This window comes from Microcaecilia unicolor, chromosome 7, assembly GCF_901765095.1.
Source record: "Microcaecilia unicolor chromosome 7, aMicUni1.1, whole genome shotgun sequence".
NCBI classification, from domain to species: Eukaryota; Metazoa; Chordata; class Amphibia; order Gymnophiona; family Siphonopidae; genus Microcaecilia; species Microcaecilia unicolor.
In genome coordinates, this window is record NC_044037.1 from 68,172,899 (window position 1) to 68,198,039 (window position 25,141).

Below are 25,141 nucleotides of genomic sequence, written 5' to 3' on the forward strand. Positions count from 1 at the left end.
GAAGCCCTTCTTTCTCAGACGCTGCCGCTCAATAGCCAGGCCGTAAGACCAAAGGGGGAGGGATCCTCCATCACCACGGGACCCTGATGTAACAGGCCCTGCTCCACTGGCAGTCGCAGAGGATCGTCGATTGAGAGCCTGATCAAGTCCGCATACCAGGGACGTCTGGGCCAATCCGGACCCACCAGGATTATCCGGCCCGGATGCTTTGCCACCCGGTCTAGCACCCTGCCCAGCATGGGCCAGGGCGGGAACACATAGAGAAGCTCTTGTGTCGGCCACTGTTGGAGAAGAGCATCTACTCCCAGGGATCGAGGGTCCCGTCCTCTGCTGAAAAAGCGCGGCACTTGGCAATTGGCCGATGACGCCATCAGATCTAGGCTCGGCTGGCCCCAGCGCTTCGTGATGTCCAAGAACGCCTGAGCAGATAGCTGCCACTCTCCGGGCTCCAAGGTATGGCGACTGAGAAAGTCCGCCTTGACATTCATGACTCCAGCAATGTGGGCCGCTGACAGCTGTTCCAGGTTCGCTTCCGCCCACTGGCATAGATTCATGGCCTCCTTGGCTAGAGGGGCGCTCTTGGTACCTCCCTGGCGGTTGACATAGGCCACAGCCGTGGCATTGTCCGACAGGACCCGTACTGGCTTCAAGGCCAGTACCGGGATGAACTCCAAAAGCGCCAACCGAATGGCTCTGAGTTCCAGGAGGTTGATAGACCACTTTGCCTCTGCAGGAGACCAGAGCCCCTGCGCTGTCCTTCCCAAACAGTGGGCTCCCCAGCCCGACAAAGAGGCGTCCGTCGTGACGACAATCCACTCTGGGGTCACCAGAGGCATTCCCGCAGACAACTTGTCTGTCTGCATCCACCAGCTCAGCGCCTTGCGCACTGCTGGGTCCAAGGGAAGGCGCACAGCATAATCCTCCGACATCGGAGTCCAGCGCTGCAGCAGAGAGTGTTGTAGTGGTCTCATATGAGCCCTGGCCCAGGGCACTACTTCCATCGTGGCCGTCATAGAGCCCAACAGCTGCACATAGTCCCAAGCCCGAAGAGGAGAGGCTACTAGGAACTGGTCCACCTGAGCCTGAAGTTTGACAATCCGATTGTCTGGCAGGAACACTCTGCCCACTCGGGTGTCGAATCGAACTCCCAGATACTTCAGGGACTGAGTCGGGCGCAGCTGGCTCTTCTTCCAGTTGATGATCCATCCCAGGGAGCTCAAAAGAGCAACTACCCGGTCCACAACTTTGCCGCACTCTGCATAAGAGGGGGCTCGGATCAACCAGTCGTCCAGATAAGGATGGACTTGTACTCCTTCCTTTCGCAGGAAGGCCGCTATGACCACCATTACTTTGGAAAAGGTCCGCGGAGCAGTAGCCAACCCGAAAGGGAGGGCTCTGAACTGGAAGTGTCGTCCCAGGACTGCAAAACGCAGAAAGCGTTGGTGAGGAGGCCAGATGGGAATATGCAGGTACGCTTCCTTGATGTCCAAGGAAGCCAAGAACTCTCCTGCCTTCACTGCCGCTATAACAGAGCGGAGAGTCTCCATGCGAAAGTGCCGCACTTTCAAGGCCCGATTGACCCCTTTGAGGTCGAGGATAGGACGGACAGAACCTCCTTTCTTTGGTACCACAAAGTAAATGGAGTAACGTCCCTTGCCAAACTGATTTTCTGGCACTGGAACGACCGCCCCCAGGCGGATCAGGTTGTCCAAGGTCTGCTGCACTGCCACAGCTTTGACCGGAGACTTCCAGGGAGAGAGTACAAACCCGTCTCTTAAGGGTCGGCAGAACTCTAGCTTGTAGCCGTCTCTGATGACTTCCAGCACCCAAGCGTCTGAAGTTATTGTGGTCCACTCGCCCAGAAACGAGGACAGCCGTCCTCCAATCTGCACTGGGGCGTGGACCAAGGCCCCGTCATTGGGTACGAGACCCTGGGGGAGGACCGGAGGGAGCACCTCCGGGACGGCGGTCTCTGCGAAAGGAATGCTGCTTGGGGGAGAAATTCCTCTTGAAGGAAGAGGGGGCAGAGGAGCTCGACCTGCCCGGGCGGTACCGACGGGCTTCCTGAAACCGTCCTCTGGAGGTACCGGGGCGAGTACTAGCCCGAGCCCTGACCTCTGGTAACTTCTTGCCCTTAGACGTGCCGAGATCGGTCACGATTTTGTCCAGCTCGACCCCAAAGAGCAGCTTGCCTTTAAAAGGCAATCTAGCCAGGCGGGATTTAGAGGCGTGGTCAGCAGACCAATGCTTCAGCCAAAGCCACCGCCGCGCAGAGATGGTCTGAGCCATGCCTTTAGCTGAGGCTCTCAAGACATCATACAGCAAGTCTGCCAAATAGGCTAAGCCCGATTCCAGGGCCGGCCAATCAGCCCTCAAGGAATGATCCGAGGGGGAAGCCCGCTGCACCATAGTCAGGCACGCCCTGGCCACATAGGAACCGCAAACTGAGTCCTGCAAACTTAAAGCAGTCGCCTCAAAGGACGACCTTAAGGCCGCCTCCAATCTTCTGTCTTGGGCGTCCTTTAGGGCCGTGCCACCTTCCACCGGCAACGCCGTTTTCTTAGTCACCGCAGTGATTAAAGAATCCACGGTAGGCCACAGATAGGCCTCACGTTCACTTTCAGGTAAAGGATAGAGGCGGGACATAGCCCTAGCCACTTTGAGGCTCGCTTCCGGGACATCCCATTGAGCCGAAATTAAGGTGTGCATGGCATCATGCACGTGGAAGGTTCTAGGCGGGCGCTTCGTCCCAGCATAATGGCAGAGCCAACAGGGGCTGAGGGAGAGACGTCCTCCGGAGAGGAAATCTTCAAAATGCCCATGGCCTGCACTAACAGGTTGGGCAAATCCTCTGAGCTAAAAAGCCGCGCTGCAGAGGGGTCATCCGCTCCAACCGAGCGGGGATCCGTCTCCTCCAAGAAATCCGCAAAGGACCGTTGGGAGAACTCAGATACGCTGCCCTCATCTACATCGGAGGAGACAAGGTCCTCCAAGGCCTGGGAATCAACCCGAGGGCGTTTACCTCCGGGGACCTCAACCTCTTTACCAGACGAGGGAGCAGGGGCAGCGTTTTGCATAAGGAAGGCCTGATGCAGCAGCAAAACAAACTCGGGGGAGAAACCCCCCAGACTGTGCACTTCCGCAGCCTGGGCTACAGCCCTAGACGCACCCTCAACCGGCGCTCGCAAGAGCGGGGGAGAGACATGCTGCGCATCCAAGATGGCGTCCGGCGCGACACTCTGCGAAGGAGCCGCGCGGGAAGAATGGCGCTTAACTTTAGCCGTTTTGGTGCCGTCGCCCAAATTAAGGGCGTCCATGGCATTAATGTCTCCCTCAAGGGCGGCCCAAGAAGAAGCCGTCCGAGCCGCGTGGCCGGCCAAGATGGCGGAGGCGAGCAGCGGGGGATGGGCGTTTATGGCGGGAAAAACCGCCACGCCGGAGGAAGGACCGGGACACTTATCGGTCACGAAACTGTCACCCAACAAGGGCGAATCAGATTTTAAGACCCCCGCATCCCCTCTAGAAGCGCCGAAGCGATCCGGGGAGCGACCCTTTGCGCCCTCGCCCTCCGACGCCATATGCCACGTGGAGATCAATCGGGGAACCCCCTGCCCGCTATAAAAAGGTAAAAATTACCTGCTTTCCGCTCCGAGCTGTAACGACCTGGTGTCCCAGTGAGTATGCTGCAATAAACGTTTAAATAAACGTCGAAATAAACGCCTTTAAGGACGTTCAAAAATTTTTTTTTTTTTTTAACGGAGCCAGCGGGAGGGGGGAGAAAAGGAGGGACCTGGCGCCACCAGGTTTGCACTTGCTCAAGAAGAGCCCTCAACCCCAGGCACTCAACAAAACCTAAAAATTAGGCTTGGAGGCCTAGCCAGAGCTGCTGCTGTGTGTGACCACCACCTGCTGAGATAGAGAACATACTGAGGAGTTTCCGGCAGCACATGACCACATATAGGGAGGCAAAAGGATTGCTCTCTATCTCCACCTGCTGGTAGATGGACACAACCCACCAGTCTATGGATTGATCAGCTTGATGATATGGAAATATATATTATTCATATCTTGAGATCTGTTTACAAACAGGGGTCTTGATTAGAAATATCTCCATCATCTGCAAGTTGGCTCTAATCCAGCTTGTATTCTCTGATTCCTAATCAGCCTGGATTGCAGAGTCATATTTAAATGAACAATGTGGTTGTAATCTGATTTGTGAAGACAAAAAAATTGAACAAAAAAAAATCACCTCTAGAGGAAGATTAAATAAAATGTATAAAAGAGTTTCTTATTAACTCTTAAAAGCAAGAACTGATTCCCAAACCAGCATGACCACTAGGAAAGGAAGAGTGATGCAGCAGAACAAAGCCTGGTGAAATTTGTTCTGAATGGAAATATTAGTACATGGTTTTCACTAACACGTTATTTTTTGTTTCTGGTCTTGCCCAGAGTACCTGGACTACCTCTGAAAACTAACTTATTTTAACTCATATAGCATATATACAGGCATATATTTTTTTTTCTTTCCCACCATTGTCCTTTCTGAGCATCCCTCTTTATTAAAAAAATATATGTAAAGATTCTCAATCATGAAAAAAAACATCCAAAGTGGTGTACTAGTGGCAGTGATTGTCAAAGTAGATGGATGTCTGAAAAAGGACAAAAAGTCCATCTGCTGAAAACATCCAGATCATGATTTTTGAACGGCAGAATTTGGATGTTTTACACTGTAGTGTGTCCAAATAGTAAGGGGGTGTGTTAGAGGTGTGTTTTGGGTGGGACTAGGGTGGGCCCAAAATTACGACGTCTTTCAGCAATAATGGAATGGGAAGAAATATCCAAGACAAGAAATTTACCAACTAACTGAGAGTGCAGCCTGGAACAGAATAAACAGGGGCCTAGGGGGGTGGAGTTGGATTCTAAACCCCGAACAGATTCTGAAGCACTGACTGCCCGAACCGACTGTCGCGTCGGGTATCCTGCTGCAGGCAGTAATGAGATGTGAATGTGTGGACAGATGACCACGTCGCAGCTTTGCAAATCTCTTCAATAGTGGCTGACTTCAAGTGGGCTACCGACGCTGCCATGGCTCTAACATTATGAGCCGTGACATGACCCTCAAGAGCCAGCCCAGCCTGGGCGTAAGTGAAGGAAATGCAATCTGCTAGCCAATTGGATATGGTGCGTTTTCCCACAGCCACTCCCCTCCTGTTGGGATCAAAAGAAACAAACAATTGGGCGGACTGTCTGTTGGGCTGTGTCCGCTCCAGATAGAAGGCCAATGCTCTCTTGCAGTCCAATGTGTGCGGCTGACATTCAGCAGGGCAGGAATGAGGACGGGGAAAGAATGTTGGCAAGACAATTGACTGGTTCAGATGGAACTCCGACACAACCTTTGGCAAAAACTTAGGGTGAGTGCGGAGGACTACTCTGTTATGATGAAATTTGGTGTAAGGGGCCTGGGCTACCAGGGCCTGAAGCTCACTGACTCTACGAGCTGAAGTAACTGCCACCAAGAAAATGACCTTCCAGGTCAAGTACTTCAGATGGCAGGAATTCAGTGGCTCAAAAGGAGGTTTCATCAGCTGGGTGAGAACGACATTGAGATCCCATGACACTGTAGGAGGCTTGACAGGGGGCTTTGACAAAAGCAAACCTCTCATGAAGCGAACAACTAAAGGCTGTCCTGAGATCGGCTTACCTTCCACACGGTAATGGTATGCACTGCTTGCACTAAGGTGAACTCTTACAGAGTTGGTCTTGAGACCAGACTCAGACAAGTGCAGAAGGTATTCAAGCAGGGTCTGTGTAGGACAAGAGCGAGGATCTAGGGCCTTGCTGTCACACCAGACGGCAAACCTCCTCCACAGAAAGAAGTAACTCCTCTTAGTGGAATCTTTCCTGGAAGCAAGCAAGATGCGGGAGACACCCTCTGACAGACCCAACGAGGCAAAGTCTACGTTCTCAACATCCAGGCCGTGAGAGCCAGGGACTGGAGGTTGGGATGCAGAAGCGCCCCTTTGTCCTGTGTGATGAGGGTCGGAAAACACTCCAATCTCCACGGTTCTTCGGAGGACAACTCCAGAAGAAGAGGGAACCAGATCTGACGCGGCCAAAAAGGAGCAATCAGAATCATGGTGCCTCGGTCTTGCTTGAGTTTCAACAAAGTCTTCCCCACCAGAGGTATGGGAGGATAAGCATACAGCAGACCCTCCCCCCAGTCCAGGAGGAAGGCATCCGATGCCAGTCTGCCGTGGGCCTGAAGCCTGGAACAGAACTGAGGGACTTTGTGGTTGGCTCGAGATGCGAAGAGATCTACCAAGGGGGTGCCCCACACCTGGAAGATCTGTCGCACTACACGGGAATTGAGCGACCACTCGTGAGGTTGCATAATCCTGCTCAACCTGTCGGCCAGACTGTTGTTTACGCCTGCCAGATATGTGGCTTGGAGCACCATGCCGTGACGGCGAGCCCAGAGCCACATGCTGACGGCTTCCTGACACAGGGGGCGAGATCCGGTGCCCCCCTGCTTGTTGACGTAATACATGGCAACCTGGTTGTCTGTCTGAATTTGGATAATTTGATGGGACAGCCGATCTCTGAAAGCCTTCAGAGCGTTCCAGATCGCTCGTAACTCCAGAAGATTGATCTGCAGATCGCGTTCCTGGAGGGACCAGCTTCCTTGGGTGTGAAGCCCATCGACATGAGCTCCCCATCCCAGGAGAGACGCATCCGTGGTCAGCACTTTTTGTGGCTGAGGAATTTGGAAAGGACGTCCCAGAGTCAAATTGGACCAAATTGTCCACCAATACAGGGATTCGAGAAAACTCGTGGACAGGTGGATCACGCCTTCTAGATCCCCAGCAGCCTGAAACCACTGGGAAGCTAGGGTCCATTGAGCAGATCTCATGTGAAGGCGGGCCATGGGAGTCACATAAACTGTGGAGGCCATGTGGCCCAGCAATCTCAACATCTGCCGAGCTGTGATCTGCTGGGACGCTCGCACCCGCGAGACGAGGGACAACAAGTTGTTGGCTCTCGTCTCTGGGAGATAGGCGCGAGCCGTCCGAGAATCCAGCAGAGCTCCTATGAATTCGAGTTTCTGCACTGGGAGAAGATGGGACTTTGGGTAATTTATCACAAACCCCAGTAGCTCCAGGAGGCGAATAGTCATCTGCATGGACTGCAGGGCTCCTGCCTCGGATGTGTTCTTCACCAGCCAATCGTCGACATATGGGAACACGTGTACCCCCAGTCTGCGAAGTGCCGCTGCTACTACAGCCAAGCACTTGGTGAACACTCTGGGCACAGAGGCGAGCCCAAAGGGTAGCACACAGTACTGGAAGTGACGTGTGCCTAGCTGAAATCGCAGATACTGTCTGTGAGCTGGCAGTATCGGGATGTGCGTGTAGGCGTCCTTCAAGTCCAGAGAGCATAGCCAATCATTTTCCTGAATCATGGGGAGAAGGGTGCCCAGGGAAAGCATCCTGAACTTTTCTTTGACCAGATATTTGTTCAGGGCCCTTAGGTCTAGGATGGGACGCATCCCCCCTGTTTTCTTTTCCACAAGGAAATACCTGGAATAGAATCCCAGCCCTTCTTGCCCGGATGGCACGGGCTCGACCGCATTGGCGCTGAGAAGGGTGGAGAGTTCCTCTGCAAGTACCTGCTTGTGCTGGAAGCTGTAAGACTGAGCTCCCGGTGGACAATTTGGAGGTTTTGAGGCCAAATTGAGGGTGTATCCTTGCCGGACTATTTGGAGAACCCACTGATCGGAGGTTATGAGAGGCCACCTTTGGTGAAAAGCTTTCAACCTCCCTCCGACTGGCAGGTCGCCCGGCACTGACACTTGGATGGCGGCTATGCTCTGCTGGAGCCAGTCAAAAGCTCGTCCCTTGCTTTTGCTGGGGAACCGAGGGGCCTTGCTGAGGTGCACGCTGCTGACGAGAGCGAGCGCGCTGGGGCTTAGCCTGGGCCGCAGGCTGTCGAGAAGGAGGATTGTACCTACGCTTGCCAGAAGAGTAGGGAACAGTCTTCCTTCCCCCGAAAAATCTTCTACCTGTAGAGGTAGAGGCTGAAGGCTGCCGGCGGGAGAACTTGTCGAATGCGGTGTCCCGCTGGTGGAGCTGCTCTACCACCTGCTCGACTTTTTCTCCAAAAATATTATCCGCACGGCAAGGCGAGTCCGCAATCCGCTGCTGGATTCTATTCTCCAGGTCGGAGGCACGCAGCCATGAGAGTCTGCGCATCACCACACCTTGAGCAGCGGCCCTGGACGCAACATCAAAGGTGTCATACACCCCTCTGGCCAGGAATTTTCTGCACGCCTTCAGCTGCCTGACCACCTCCTGAAATGGCTTGGCTTGCTCACCGGGGAGCGTGTCCACCAAGCCCGCCAACTGCCGCACATTGTTCCGCATGTGTATGCTCGTGTAGAGCTGGTAGGACTGAATCTTGGCCACGAGCATAGAAGAATGGTAGGCCTTCCTCCCAAAGGAGTCCAAGGTTCTAGGGTCCTTGCCCGGGGGCGCCGAAGCATGTTCTCTAGAACTCTTGGCCTTCTTTAGGGCCAAATCCACAACTCCAGAGTCGTGAGGCAACTGAGTGCGCATCAGCTCTGGATCCCCATGGATCCGGTACTGGGACTCGATCTTCTTGGGAATGTGGGGATTAGTCAATGGCTTGGTCCAGTTCGCCAGCAATGTCTTTTTGAGGACATGATGCATGGGTACTGTGGACGCTTCCTTAGGTGGAGAAGGGTAGTCCAGGAGCTCAAACATTTCAGCCCTGGGCTCGTCCTCCACAACCACCGGGAAGGGGATGGCCGTAGACATCTCCCGGACAAAGGAAGCGAAAGACAGGCTCTCAGGAGGAGAAAGCTGTCTTTCAGGAGAGGGAGTGGGATCGGAAGGAAGACCCTCAGACTCCTCGTCAGAGAAATATCTGATGTCTTCTTCCTCTTCCCACGAGGCCTCACCATCGGTGTCAGACACAAGTTCACGGACCTGTGTCTGCAACCGTGCCCGGCTCGACTCCGTGGAACCACGGCCACGGTGGGAGCATCGAGAGGTAGACTCCCTCGCCCGCACCGGCGAAGCTCCCTCCGCCGACGTAGTCGGGGAGCCTTCCTGGGAGGCTACCGCAGTCGGTACCGCAAGCGGCACCGATGTCGGAGGCCTCACCCCGGACAATGGGCCGGCCGGCGCCTCGCTCGACGGTACCGGTGGCGCAAGCACCCCCGGTACCGGAGGGGAAGGGCGCAATAGCTCTCCCAGGATCTCTGGGAGAACGGCCCGGAGGCTCTCGTGCAGAGCGGCTGTGGAAAAAGACATAGAAGCCGATGCAGGAGTCGATGTCAGAACCTGTTCCGGGCGTGGAGGCTGTTCCAGGCTGTCCAAAGGGGAGCGCATCGACACCTCTTGAACAGAGGGCGAGCGGTCCTCTTGGTGCCGATGCTTACTGGGTGCCGACTCCCTCGGTGACCCAGAGCTCTCGGTGCCGACACGGGAAGGGGACCGGTGACGATGCTTCTTCGATTTTTTGGAACGAAGCACGTCACCGGAGCTTCCCGGCACCGACGAGGAGGACGTAGAATCCAGCCGTCTCTTCCTCAGGGCCGAGGCCGAAGAGGGTCGGTCTCGGGGGGGGGGGGGGGGGGGCTGTACCGCAGGAGCCCTCAGGGTAGGGGGAGACCCACCCGAAGGCTCACCGCCACCAGCAGGGGAATGGACAGCCCTCACCTGCACTCCAGACGAAGCACCACCGTCCGACGACATCAGCAAACGAGGAGGTCTCGATACCACCGACACCGACGCAGCCCTCCGATGTCGCCCCGATGCCTCGATGCACTCGATGCAATCGGGGGCGAGGATGAAGGTCCATGCGCCGACGACGTCGAGGCAGTCGATACTCCCGGTGCCGATGCCGACGAAGAGCCCGAGAACAAAATGTTCCACTGGGCTAACCTCGCTACCTGAGTCCGCTTTTGTAAGAGGGAACACAGACTACAGGCCTGAGGGCGGTGCCCAGCCCCCAGACACGACGCGTGCCTTTCAGTGAGCAAGATTACCCGGGCGCACTGGGTGCACTTCTTGAAGCCGCTGGAAGACTTCGATGTCATGGGCGGAAAAATCGCGCCGGCGAGATCAAAACTCGAAATGGCACCACAAAAATAGGGGGAAGAAAAACTTCGACCGAGGCCTAAATAGGGCCTACCCCGACGACGAAAGAAAACTTACCGGGGCAAAAAACTCGAAGTACGGGAAGGGAGAAAACCAAAAGGCCTCCTCCCGACACCTTTCTTCTTTTTTTTTTTTTTTAGAACAAGTCGAAGAACGACGCGCGAGGTCAACTTTGGGGCGCGAACGGCGAAACACGACCGTACCGAGCGCGGTCAAAAGAAGACTGGCCGGCACGAGCCGGTTCGGCCGGGAAGACGGCCGCGCATGCGTGGTGCGCATCGGCGCGCGAGGACTAGCAAAGGACTTTGCTAGAAAGTGTTCCGATTGGAGGGGCTGCCGTGGACGTCACCCATCAGTGAGAACAAGCAGCCTGCTTGTCCTCGGAGAAAGTATGTAGAAGCAGACTCATCTTTGGCCTGGGTATTTTGGCACCTTTAGATGCCCTAGGCAGCTACTTGCATTGAATATGTCTTAATTCTGGCTGTCCATGCTCCTCTCACATTTGCCCCCACAGATGTTCAGCCTCTTTTATGTGAGATTTTTGCACATACACATTCAGATCTAGCATTGTTAAGGGGGTGTGGCTCTTGTACAGTGAAAATACTTAGGATTACCATATGGCTCTAGAAGAAGGACAGATTGAGACATTGAGGCAGTCCATATTTTACTTCCACTGAAAGCAATCTGTCCTCTTTTTACTGGAGTCATATGGTAACTCTAAAACTACTGCATAATAAATAGTTATTATTGCACCTTGCTGCACACTGACACTCTGCATTAACTTGGTAAAAAATACCATGTGATTATTTTTGTATTTTCATTCTTTTCATATTTAACACAATATTATCCACTTTTTATGCATGATAATTTTGGGATGCTGCCCATGGCAATTTATCAAAAATTATAGTATTTTAGTATCTATATCACAATATATAACATGTCCCACATAAAGTTATATTTATTTGCAAATATAGAAATCACTTTAAAAAAAAACCAAGAAAATGGTAACATGACAAAACAAACATAAAATATACAAAATCAATAAGAGAATATATATTAAGTAACTTAAGCACAACAACATCTGAGAAGATGAATAATTTACTTACTAATAAAGTAGACTAGAGACACCACCAACACCACCACCACCACCACCGCCGCCATCACTGTGAATGGTACAAATAAAGGGACAACCCAATGTGAATCTGAAATAATTAAGACAGAGGTTCGATGTTAGTTAATTCAATAAGTAAAAAAACAAGGCTTAACAGTATCTTGAAATGGTCTATGCTCTAAAAAAAAAAAAAACCCAAAACCTATGGATATAGCAGTTACCATCTTAAATATCTGAAAACTACCAATGATAGGAAACCAAAGCAGTGTTTCCTAAATTTTTCTATTCAAGACTCCCTTTGAATTATAACAGAAGCCATATGATCCATCACAAATAACAGCGGGGTAATTATATAGCAGGTTCCTTATGTAAAAAAATTCATAAGGAGTGCTAGTTTACTAAGGAGCGCTAGTATTTTTAGCGTGCACTAATGCTAGAGACACCCATGAGTGTCTCTAGCATTAGTGCACTCTGATTTTTAGCGTGCACTAAAAATGCTAGTGCGCCTATAGCACGGCTTAGTAAACAGGGCCCTTAGTCTTTTGTGCCTGTATCACACGTTTTTCAACTGGTGTGCCATGGCACACTGCTGTGCTGCAGCTGCTCCCCAGGTGTACCGTGGTTAGAAGCAGACTGACTGTTCCAGCTACCGAGGACCCAGAGCAGCAGGGGGCCCAGTGTTGCATTTCTCCCTGTTTCTTCGACTCCCTCTCCCATCTACCTTAAACCACATCTTGGAAGAAAATTCCCTGGTAGCGGCAGTAATTCACAGTTGCTGCTTGCAGCACACTGGAGCATCTCTTCTGCCCTAGTCCAGCCTCACATAAACAGGAAATTGCATCAGAAGGGGGCTGGCTGTGGCAGAAGAGAGGCTCCAAGCAGCAGTGGTGAATTATTGTCGCTGCCAGGGAAACTCCTTGAAAGCACAGTTTGTGGCTTAACGTACAATCGGGGGGGGGGGGGGGGGGGGGAGAGAAAGAGAGAGGTTGACTTGGGGGGGGGGGGGGGAGGAAAGGAAGAGAGAGAAAAATCCTGGAACCATGAGGAGGTGGAGGGAAGAAATAGAAAAATGCTGGACCTGGGGAGTGGAGGGGAGTTAGGGAAGAAGGAGAGAAAACGCATGGACTGGAGCGGGAGAGAAGCCATGGACCAGAGGGGCGGCGGGGTGGGGAGTGATGGCTCTGAGGGGAAGGAGGGAAGAAATGATGGATCCAAGGGGTGGAGGGAAAGAAAGAGAAATGATGGACCTGAAGGTGGAGGACAGGGAGAAAGATGTTGGGACCACAGGGGTTAGAGAGGGAGGGAAGAGAGAGGAAGGGATGCTGGCCAACAAATGCAGGAGTTGGAGGGAGGAGACAAACTGGGAATGGGGAAACCATAAGGGAGAAGTCATAGGGGAATGTCAAGGAGATAAGTGAGAGAAGGATTTTATGTAGAGGTTAAAAATGTAGTAATGGGGAGTAGAGAAAAGATAGAAGGGATTAGGAGGCAGAGGAAGGAATGAGATAGGAACTGGGAGAGCTAGGGGGTGAGAGAAGGAGATGAAAAATTGGTAGATGAAAAATAGAAAGAAGATGATGGAGGACTGTGTGATGAGAAAAGCGGTTGAAATTTGAGTTGATAGAGGCTGAAAAAGAAAGGGAGGAAAGAGCTAAAACACAACAATCAACATAAGAACATAAGAGCTTAAGAATAGCCATACTGGGTCAGACCAATGGTTAATCTAGCCCAGTATCCTGCGTCCAACAGTGGCCAATCCAGGTCACATGTACCTGGCAGAAATCCAATTAGTGGCAACATTAAGTAGTGGCAGATTACATCAGAAACAGATGTAATAAGGGAATGGAACAAGACAGGAAGAGAGAAGAGAAATGAGAAATGGACAGCAGCCCCTGGAAAGAGAGAAGATAGGAAAGCAGAAACAAAAAATTAGGGTCAACATGACGGCAAAAATGTCCAGACATCAAAGATAGAAAAAAGTGTTTTATTTTGAATTTATTAACTATTGCTAGAGTTTACTATGCCACTAGCGTGGTTGGCTGTGTGCTAGTGCTGACACAGCCCATTCACTTTGAATGCGCTGAGTCAGCAATGCAGCATGGACGCCACTAGCGCGGCTTAGTAAACAGACCCCTATGTTAGTTTAGGAAATGTACATTGTGGTTGTCCAGGGCCGGCACAACCCGGTAAGTGCAGTAAGCATGGCAGGGGGCGCCAACCTCTGGAGGGCACTGTAATGGTATCAGTTTATTATTGAAATATGTAGCATGATATTTTGCTGGTTCATATATAGGAATACAAAAATACAGTTTTAAACTACAGCAGAGAAAATAGTTTCATTTCAAGCCCCTCTCTCCCCCTCCCTTTCTCCTGGGGACTTTTGATAGCAGGGATAGTCAATTACAAACACTTAACAAAGACAAAAGAGAGATATATAGCTTCCTCTGCCCTCCCACCTAACAAAAGCTTGACTAAGGTGGGTACCTGAATACTCCATCCAGACATCTCCGAAAGCCAAAGACCCAAGAGACAGAAAGTCTGGAGACCCCATTGAAAACAAAGAACTCAGAGGAAAAGCATAAACAAAACATTTGCCTGTCATCAGAGGTATACCTGCCCCTCCCATCAACTATCAGACAAATGGACGCCAGGACATCTGCAGATCATGTGAACAGACTACAATAACCATAATGCCTTGCAAGTTATCCAGTGCAAACCAGGAAGCAGGTGCTGGGACTCTGTGATCATATCCTCCTGCAGTTTGCAAGATATAAAAGCAAAAGCTGTTTCCCCAAGATTCAGATTCTCTCTTCAGCTGCAAGAAACTCAGATCCACTCACTGCAGAAGCCCTGCTCCTGTCCTGACCATGTGCTCATCAATCAGCTGGACCACAGCATGCTTGTAACAAGGACTGTAAGTTAACCTACCTGCTACTTTGTTCTATTTTATGCACAAATTCTCTGTTCTAAGATCCTTTTGAAAGCTATCTCTTGTTTGCAATATTATTTGTATATTAAATCAACCTTTTTGAAGCTAAAAATACGGTCTGTTTGTGTTCTGAGTATATGGTATCTTTTATATATACTTAATTTATTTAATTTATTGCAATTATCACCTTTGGTGATTGGTGGAGAAATTAATATCCTAAAGCTTATAAATACAGCGCCTGCTCTTAAATTATAAACAGTAGCGAGTGCTCTAGAGCTCTTTCCACCAAGTAAATCATTTCTTGTAACAGCACCACAAGCCATGCTTACCACTGCTGGGAGACTCACAGTTCCTGCAGGCAGCTCTTGGTCCTCACGACCCTCACCTGCCCGTCCTCAGCTTCCTACAACAGCTCTCCTTTCCTTCCTGCAGCCCTGCCTTTAAAACTTTTATTTTACCTCAAGTCGCAGTGGCGGCAGCGGTGGCAGTGAAACCAACCAGGCTCGGATTGCCTCCAGCCTTCCCTTCCCTCTCAGTGTCCTGCCCTCAAGGAAACAGGAAATTACATCAGAGGAGGGCGGGACACTGAGAGGGAAGGAAAGGTTGGAGGCGAGCTGAGCCTGCTGCTTTCACCACAGCCACCGCCGCAACTTGAGGTAAAATAAAAGTTTTAAAGGCAGGGTGGCAGGAAGGAAAGGAGGGCTGTTGTGGGAGAAGAGGGCAGAACTTGGGGGCTTAAAAGGGGGAGCATGTGAGAGCTGGGCGAGTCACTGCACAAGGATGGGATGGGAGGGCAGAGGAAAATCACTGGATATGGATGAATAGGGAGGGCAGGGCAGGGGAGAAAGGAGAAATTGCTGGACATGGAGGGAAGGGCAGGGGCAGGAGGAGAATTGCTGGATATGGATGGAGGAGAAGGCAGGGAAGAGAGGAGAGTTGATGGACATTGATGGATGGATGGAGGGGATGGCAGGGAAGAGAGGAGAGGAGAGTTGAACATGGATAGAGGGGAGGGCAGGAGAAATGATGGACATGGATCAGGAGAGGGAAGACAGGAAGGAGATGCACATGGATGGAGGGGAAGGCAGGGAAGAGAGGAGAAATGCTGGACATGGATGGAGGGAAGGGAAGATAGAGGAAGTAGATGCACATGGATAGAGGAGAGGGAAGACAGAGGAAGTAGATTCACATGGATAGAGGAGAGAGGAGAAATGCTGGACATGGATGGAAGGGAGAGAAGCCAGAGGAGGAGATGCACAAGGAAGGAGGGGAGAGAGGAGAAATTCTGAACATGGAAGGGAGGGAAGACAGAGGAAGGAGATGCACATGGATGGAGTGGAGAGGGGAGAAATTCTGGACATGGATGGAGGAGAGGGAAGAAAGAGGAAGGAGATTCATACTGAACAGAGATGAGGAAAAGGGAAAAAGGAGAAAAACTACACATGGATGGAGAAAATAGGCAAAAGCTGGATCCACTCTATACCTTCTCCAATCAAGTCTGCGGAGGATCCAGCTTTTACCTATGGATGTAGGGCAAGTAATGAAGAAGAAAAGAGGAAAGTAAAGAAATAAATGGAAAGGAAGCCGATAGAGAGTAGCAGAATCAGAGACTGGGACCAACATGATCAGAAAAACAGTCACCAGACAACAAAGGTTGAAAAAATCATTTTATTTTCATTAGTGTTTGGAATATGTCCAATTTGAGAATTTATATCTGCTGTCTTATTTTGCAATGTATAGCAATGTGTTTCTTTCTGTTTTTCTGGTATTGTGCTGCATGCAGAGTCTAGCTTCTTAAGATTTCAGGTTAAATTTGAAGAGGGGCTATATCTGTTCTGCAGGTGTGACTGCAAGGCCAAGTGTCTCAATAGGGATCTGTTTGTTAGGTTCTGAGATTGTGATAACATATTGTTTCAGGTTTGGCAAGACTGTTCTCCTAGTTCCTGGTTTGTATGCTAATTTGGTTTGTGTCATTTTAGGTATACTGGAGCTGTAACAGCTTACAGAAATTATTTATAATGAAAAAAAAGTTATTTTTCCTATCCTATACTGATGTAATGTTTTCAATGATGCCTGTTTATATGTGCCATGGCTGGTAAAAGGGGTGTGGCTACTGTAGGGGAGGAGCCGTGGAGGAGCATAATCGAACGGAAACGCCTATCTCCATGGGCGTTTATCTCCGAGAACGGGTCCGTGAAGGGGCGGGCCGAACCGTATTTTCGAAAAAATGGACGTTTTTGAACTGGGCGTTTGTTTTTTTTTAGCGATAATGGAAACTAAAAATGCCCAGCTCAAAAACGTCATAATCCGAGCCATTTGGTCGTGGGAGGGGCCAGGATTCGTAGTACACTGATATGCCAGGACACCAACTGGGCACCCTAGGTCAGTGCGGTGGACTTCGGAAAAAGCTCCCACATGCATAGCTCCCTTACCACGGGTGCTGAGCTCCTAATCCCCCTCCCCCAAAACCCAATACCCACAAATGTATAACACTACCATAGCTCTTAGGGGTAAAGGGGGCACCTACATGTGGGTACAGTGGGTTTTGGAGACCTCCCATTTACCAGCACAAGTGTTGCAGGTGGGGGGGGGGGGGGGATGGGCCTGGATCCACCCGGCTAAAGTGTACTGCGGTACCCACTAAGAGTGCTCCAGGGACCTGCATACACACAGGCCTCTAGGACTGGCTGCTGCTATATAACATTGGCACACCAGTTGACACCTGAAGACTAATCTCTCCAAAAACGTCCTTTATTGGAATAACCGCCTTTACTCACAGTTAACTGCAGATCAGAGGTTGTGCCCCACTGGCAACGAGTCTCCCTGGTACTGAGATTAGCAGTAGGTCAGAGCTGGCAGAATGCTGTACAATGCCCTCTTTCAGCCACATTCAAGGTAAGAACTAAGTTCTGTAACGTGGCTAACACAGGAAAGGGAACTAAAACTGGCTTACAAAAATGGCCACTACCGCATGGACTACAACAGGAAACACAACAGGGCACACTCTGACCCAGTAGGCAGGGGGAAAAGCACCATGGGAGAAGAGCCTACCAACTACCAACATCGTGAGACTGTAACACAAGCTAATGCAATCACGGAGCCCAATACCCTACACCCACCACAATGCAATGCTAATGTGACCGTGTACTGCACCCGAGAGCTACATCTGACCCAGGGAAAGGCTGTGAGAGGATCGAACACATTCTGCTGTCATGGAGGTGGGTACAGCATTTGAGGCTGGCATACAGGCTGGAAAAAAAGTTTTTAAAGTGGGGTTTTTTTTGGTGGGAGGGGGTTAGTGACCACTGGGGGAGTCCAGGGAGGTTATCCCTGATTCCCTCCAGTGGTCATCTGGGCAGTTGGAGCACTTTTTTGGGACTTGTTCGTGAAAAAAAAGGGTCCAAAAAAAGTGACCCAAAATCACGCGCCTTTTTTTTCGATTATCAGCTAAAGACGCCCATCTCTCCTCGGCTGATAACCACGCCCCAGTTCCGCCTCCACCATGCCTCCGACACGCCCCGTCAACTTTATTCGTTTCCGCGACGGAGTGCAGTTGGAAACGCCCAAAATCGGCTTTCGATTATACCGATTTGGGCGCCTTTGCGAGACAAACGTCTATCTCCCGATTTAGGTCGCACTATAGGCGTTTTTCTCTTTCGAAAATAAGCTGGATAGTGACCCCACACCTGGATGGTTAGGGGGTGCTGACTAATAGGCTGCAGGAGGGCACCAGAAACCCTAGCACTGGCCCTGATGCCTTTGTATTATGTTCATTATAAGAGGAAATGCATTTCTGTTTTTATTTCTCCCATGTTGTGGTACATATATTTATTTTACTTTATTTGTATCCCAACTAGCTTCACTTCTTGGGGCTCCCAGTTCAATTTTTTTCCCTATTTCTAATTTGTGATCCCATTCTGTATTTGGTGACTGTGTTTTGCATGTGACTGAGGTACGGTATTCTGTGGGCATATAGCTTCTGTGTAGATATCTGTATCTGTCCCACTTGTTCTGTTTAACCAGTAGGAGGTGGTGTATTGGTCTTTTTGGGCCCAGTGTAATATCTGTAGTTCTGCCTATTCATACGTAGGGTTCTTTCTATTTTAATCATAGGAATTAGTGCTACTGTTATATAACATATTTATACATGAATGTTAGGATTTTTTCAGGTTTTGTATTTTTTCACAATGGGCTTAGCAGCGAGAGTTTTATTTTGCTATGGCTCATATGACATCAGAATATTTTTTGAATGGTGCCTTCCATATTTTTGAATGCATGTTATTTGTGGCTAATTTTATATTTGAAATATTTTGTTGCCCCTTTGACAACTTGTGTCTTAAATAAAAATATTCAACTATAAATATAACATAATGATTAAAAATGTAATTACTGAACTTTAAACACAATCTTAATACTTGTTTGTTAAATGATAACCTACATATCCTTAACTGATGGTGTGCCTTGACAATTTTTGCACCTTGTCAGTGTGCTGCAAGATGAAAAAGGTTGAAAAATCACTGCTCTATCAAATAGGCACTCGGAACCAGCCTCAGTAGTGCACAAATTCACATAAACAAAGTTACACCTGATCTGAAGATAGTGTGTGTATACACATTCTTTATAACATATGCATCTACATTGCAGTTCTGCTCCTGCTCTGGGAATGCCTATGACAAAGTACCTCATTTAAGACTCCAGAGGAAATTGGAAAGGCAAGGGATAGGAGGTAGTGTTCTATTGTGGATTAAAAACTGGTTAAAGGATAGAAAACAGGGAGTAGGGTTAAATGGTCAGTATTCTCAATGGAGAAGAGTTGATAGTAGGGTTCTGCAGGGGTCTGTGCTGGGACTGCTGCTGTTTAACATATTTATAAATGATCTCGATATGGGAATAACTAGTATGGCAACACTTATGTACTTATGTAGTCTCCTGGTGTGGAACATTCTTTGAGCTCAGGACGGAGGGGTCCCCACCTCAACTGCTGCCGTTAGCCCACGGCAAGATCCCCGTTACAATGGAGGCACTGGGAGGTAGTTCTTCTGCCGCAGCATGAGGGAGAATCATTGGAGTGGCACCTGAGGAGAGCGTGGAGCCGAAGGGATCGCCTGGGTGCAGCAACTTGTGGGCAGTTGTGGTCTACCATCGACGAGTGGTGTGAGCCTGTCTTTCCCTCTTTCTTCTATTTCTTCAGTACAGTCAGGATTACCACATTTTGAATCTGTTTCTTTTAATATTCCTCAAACTGAAACGTTCACCTTGGAATCGATCTGGATAGCTATTATTGAATTGGGTTAGACTCTTGACTTTTCAATATTCTTTTATTGGGTCATAAAGTTCAAGATTTGGAGAAAAAGATATGTAAGAATGAAACTGATATAAATCCCATTTCTGACATGGTGGTAAAAGTAGAAATCTTGACTACCGTGAAAACTGTTGAATCTGCAATAATTAAAGAGAATATAATTCTTAAAGCTAAGGTTGAAGCTTTGGAAAATCCTGCAAGATAACTTAACTTTCTATGTTTAGGACCCTGTTTACTAAGCTGCGTTATAGGCACACTAGCATTTTTAGCACGCACTAAGCATTAGCGCGCACTGTAGGCACCCATAATATTCCTATGGGCATCTATATGGTTAGCGCATGTTAATTTTTAACACACGCTAAAAATGCTAGCGCACCTTAGTAAACAGGGCTCTTAATGTCTTCCTCTGCTAAAGAATTGTTTGTCAGATATCTTAACGGGGTTTTGAATGTGTCATCAGAACTTTTACCACCGATAGTAAAAACTTGCTACCCTGTTTCCACGAAAATAAGACAGTGTCTTATATTAATTTTTGCTCCCAAAGATGCGCTAGGTCTTATTTTCAGGGGATGTCTTATTTTTTTCATGAAGAAGAATTCCCAGCTGTAAAGGCCTCCTGCCCTCCCTCCCTCCCAGTTCCAAGTCCCCTGCCCCCCAGCTCCAAGGGCCCCCTGTGCCTCCCTCCCAGCCAGCTCGAAGGCCCCCTCTGTCCACCCCTCCCAGCTCCAAGGCCCCCCTCATTCCCTGCCAGCTGCAAGGCCCTCTGTCCCTCCCAGCTGCAAGGCCCCCTCCCCTTACAGCTCCAAGGCCCCCTGCACTCCCTCCCAGTTCTAAGGCCCCTCCCAGCTGCAAGGCCCCCCTCCGTCCCTCCCTCCCAGCCAGCTGCAAGGTCCCCCTCCCTCCCAGCTGCAAGGCCCCCCTCCTTCTCAGACCTCCCATGTCTCCTGCCCCCCCCCCCCCTCCCCCGGAGTCGCCACCACCTCCCTCCACCCGGCCCGGGCCCTCTCTTCGCTATTCAACTTACAGCGCCGAAACCGCAGCAAGCAGACCAGCTTCAGCTCCTGTCGGCCTTCCTTCCCTGCCTCTGTCCCGCCCTCGCTGACGTGACGTCACATGTGGATGGGACACAGGCAGTGAAGGAAGGCCGACGGTAGCTGAAGCTGATTTGCTTGCTGCGGTTTCAGCGCTGTAAGTTGAATAGCGAAGAAAGGGCCCGGGCCGGGTGGAGGGGGGCGGTGGCGACCTTGGCGGTTCTCTCCCTCAAACTTTGCTAGGTCTTACTTTCGGGAGAGGCCTTATATTTACCAATTAAGCAAAACCTCTACTGGGTCTTATTTTCGGGGGATGTCATATTTTCGGGGAAACACGGTATTTGCCTCCCTTTAAATGAGCTGATGGTGGAACTTAGTTGGAACGGATTCAGCCTTTGAACGTTTCTGCTTTGCTTGCGACTTCAGATACAGAGGCGACTCAACTGGCCACTCTTTTAGTTACCTTTGATTTATTTAGGATAAGTACAGGATTCTGCGTCTGTACTTTAAAAAATGGGATAAGAATTGTTTGAACTTTAAGATTTGTATTTTTCCAGACATTTCATGTGAAATGCAGAGGAAGAGGAAACAATTTCTATTGATGAGACCTGCAATTTTTTAGATGGGAGCACTGTTTTTCCTTAATTTGCCGTGTAAATGTGTAATCAAGTATAGATCACACAAATATGTGTTTTTGGATTCTGTTCAACTCCCCACATTTATTTTCTCTAGAGAGACAATGGCGGGACATGATAGGACCTCTTCTCCCATACAAGAGGCAGAAGATCCACATTGAGTTGAATTGTCTTCTATACTAAGAACTTGGTGTTAAGTAGCTTTTTTCCTCTCTCTCTCTTGAGTTTCTTTATATTTTAAGAACTTGGAGCGCTTCTTCCCTTATGGAGGACTACAGTTATTTGATGATTATTTTTCTTTATATAATTAAGATTACAGTTTGTAAAATTGTTTCTCTATTTCTTTTTTTTTGTAAAACTGGATGTTTGGTTGGTAAAATTGTAAATTTAAATAAAAATGCAAAACAAAACATTGTGTCAGGCTGGGAGAGTCATGGCAGACCTACTGGGCAAGGGCTGTCGAGAGGAGGGGCAGGGGGGAAGATTACCCAGGGTCCAGCCACCAAGGGGGGGTCCGGCACCAGAAAGGCTTCCAGTGGCAGGCAGGCAGAGACTGGATTGGACTCTTGCTCCTGTGTACCAGGCCCAGGTTACTGCATTAACTCTGCTCTGCCACCACAGGTCCTTCTTCCTGTCTTGTCCTGCCTCCAATGTGTGAAGTACGTCCTGTTTCCAGCACAGCAGAGTACATACTAACATGATAACCTGGGTCCCAGCGCACAGGAACAGGAGACAGCAGATATACCGAGGGAGCAGAGGCAGTAAGTGACTGTCAAACTGGGGACCCGGGGCTGTGGAGTCCCTTAAGATTGTTTGCCCTGGGCACTGCCCCGTCTCTTGGCAGCCCTGTACTGGGCCAAAGGGATTTGAGGTCCCCCAACGAAAAGGATTCCAAAAGACCTCAGATTTCAGCTGGAGCACTCTTTATTTTAAAAACATGGTTGTTTCAGGGGGCCACAGGATTTTTTTTCACAAGTTCCCATAGCCCTTAACATCTGATGTTCTTGACTATGGCAACACATGAAGGCTTTCATTCCAAGTGCTCATTTGCAACTCAACTAAATTTTGCATAAAAGTCTATGATTTGTTAATATCACCAGAGACTTGGAGGTAATATTATTTAGTAACTAATAAAAAAGGCCCATTTCCGACACAAATGAAATGGGCGCTAGCAAGGTTTTCCTCAGAGTGTATGTGAGAGAGAGTGCGTTTGAGCGATGGAGTGTGTGTGTCAGAGAGAGAGAGAGAGAGAGAGACACAGAGTGTGTGTGTGTGTGTTTGTGTGTGAGAGACAGAGTATCTGTGTGTGTGTGTGAGTGTGTGTGACAGTGTGTCAGAGAGAAAGAGACTGTGTGTGTGTGTGACAGAGAGATAGAATGTGATAGACAGAGTGTGTCAGAAAGAGAGTGTATGTGAGAGACAGAGAGTGTGTGCCCCCACCCCCATCTCAGGACCCCCCTTCCCCCCCCCTTTATGGTCTGAGGACCCCCTTCCACCCCACCTCTCTGGTCTCAGGACCCCCCCCCCCCCTTATCAGGTCCCAGGACCCCCTCCCCCTATCAGGTCCCTCTTGCCCCCCTGCAGCCACCCATGTCCAGCGACCCTCCTCTCCCCTGCCCCCCTCCAGCCACCCATGTCCAGCAACCCTCCTCTCTCCCCTGCCCCCCTCCAGCCACCCATGTCCAGCGACCCTCCTCTCCCCCTGCCCCCTCCAGCCACCCATGTCCAGTGACCCTCCTCTCCCCCTGCCCCCTCCAGCCACCCATGTCCAGCGACCCTCCTCTCTCCCCTGCCCCCTCCAGTCACCCATGTCCAGGGACCCTCCTCTCTCCCCTGCCCCCCTCCAGCCACCCATGTCCAGCTACCCTCCTCTCCCCCTGCTCCGGTCTTGCCTGCCCGCTGCTGGCGCTGACCTTCCCCCGCTGCCGGATCGGTCTTCAAAATGGCCGCCAAGACTTCCAGCGACAGACTCGCGAGACTTCTGCTGAAGTCTTGGAGGCCGCCCTTGTAAGTCTTGGTGGCCATTTTGAACAGCGATCCGGCAGCGGGGGAGGGTCAGTGCCAGCAGCGAGCAGGCAAGACCGGGGCAGGGGGAGAGAAGGGTCACTGGACATGGATCAGCTGTGAGGCATGCTTTTTTCTTTCTTTTTTCGTGGGTTCTGAAGTTGACAGTATAATGGCTACGGTGACGTCAGCCTGAGCTATGGAGCCTAGCTCACCAACTCTGAAGAAGCCACAGACACAGGCAGCAAGATGCCTAGAACATTGGAGGTAAGAATTATTATATAAGAAGATCTCCTGCTAAGATGCTGCAGTATGTTAAGATGTAAGAAAAGCTCTCTTTACCTTTTAGAAAGTTCATAAACAGCTGTGTCTTCACTAAAAGCATTTTGCTCAGTGCAACTGAGCCAACCAGAGTTTGAAGCATTAGCATTCTTATTCAGAAGTGTCTTGTTATCCTGCAGAATAGCAGTAGTGGGAAGACTTTTCTCATCTTACCTTGTGAGGTGTTATTCTGAGGTATGATATTGGATCTATTCAGGCTGGAGTTAGTGATTGAAGGAGTTGATACAGCATCTGGAACAATATAACACATTTTGAGGTTCTTCTTTACATTTTTTTTTTAATTTTAATGTAAAAGTGTTTATTATTTTTTTTTACAAAATACACACTATGGATAATGCCTCTCCAAGGGGCTCTTTTACAAAGCAGTGGTGAGCTACCACTGTTTTGTCGCATGCCAATCTGGCACTACCACTGGCTCACTGTGGGAGCCAGTGGTAGTGCAGTCCCCCCAACCCCCACGCATCATTTCTAGCATGCCGGAAATTATTTTATTTTTTTCTGCCAGGCCCAGTTACCACCAGAGAACAGAACAGCACAGATGGCTAGATATGCTAATTGTTCTTAGGGAGAAAAGGCAAATAAATAATCCACATCTACACACTTTGGGGATCATTATCAAAGCTGCAGAGAGGGGGGACAAGATTCTCCCTGCCCCCCCCCCCCCCCCCCCACCCGGTGAGAAAGCAAAATCTTCTTCCTGCCTGCTTCCTGGTCTGTCTCTCTCCTTCTCCTGTGTGCCAGGACCTGGACGCTTGCACTAACGTGATAACCTAGGTCCCAGCACAAAGGAGCAGAAAATGACAGACCGAAGGAGGAGCAGAGTCAGACACAGAAAGGTAAGGGGCATGGGTGGGGGCAGCCCAAGAATGTGTGCGGGAGCATGGCATGGTGGTGGCCCAGGTGGGGGGGGGGGGGGGGGGGGGCAGTTCTGCCCTGGGCCCGGCTGTGTGTCTCAGTGGCCCTGATCATTATTTATTAATGTTGATAAGTTGGGGTTAATGTACACACACTAAGTAAAAGTAACTGAAGCTAGGTAGGAGAATCAGAGAAAACTCCTAACCATAATATAAGTGGGGTAGGCTAACCATGACCTTCCCTGGGTTTCAGACTCACAGATCTTCTTCCTTTGCTATACAGAGATTTTGTTTAGGTTCTTTGGCTCTTGGTCTTTTGACGGAGATTCCCCTCAATGGTGGAAAAACCAGGAACTGAAGGTCAAAGAGGTCATAGGCTCTGAAAGGCTGGAGTCAAAGAGAGAGAGAGAGAGAGAGAGAGAGAGAGAGAGAGAGAGAGAGAGAGAGAGTGTGCTGTGAACCTTGCTGGGAAGGGGCTCCTGGAGGCACCTCTTGTGTACAGAAGATTGGCTGATCAGAAAGAAGAGGGGGTCCAGTGGTGAAGCAGCCCTTGGGGGCACAGTGGCATAGAGGCTCCTCGGAGCACGATCAGTGCTCAGAGCCCAAAGCCCTGGCGGAGGCCCCTGGGAGTGAAATTGGCACTTGGAGTCCAGCAACAGAGACTGGCTAAGCCAGACTAACTCAGCTCTCATTGGATATCCAGCAGCCACCTGTCCAGAGTGATTGGATCTGGGGGACTGGGTGTGGATGGA

The 25,141-nt window shown here is 49.9% G+C and overlaps 1 protein-coding gene across 1 annotated transcript in view; it reads right to left on the bottom strand.

Annotated features, from left to right (window-relative positions):
- LOC115474996 overlaps nt 1–25,141 on the bottom strand; it is a 51,157-nt gene that overhangs the window by 1,897 nt on the left and 24,119 nt on the right. The window contains exons 3-4 of the mRNA XM_030210737.1: nt 23,689–23,766; nt 11,288–11,383 (exon numbers count right to left, since the gene is read on the bottom strand). Of these exons, the coding sequence (XP_030066597.1) occupies nt 11,288–11,383; nt 23,689–23,766 (174 nt within the window). The remainder of the gene's footprint in view (nt 1–11,287; nt 11,384–23,688; nt 23,767–25,141) is intronic.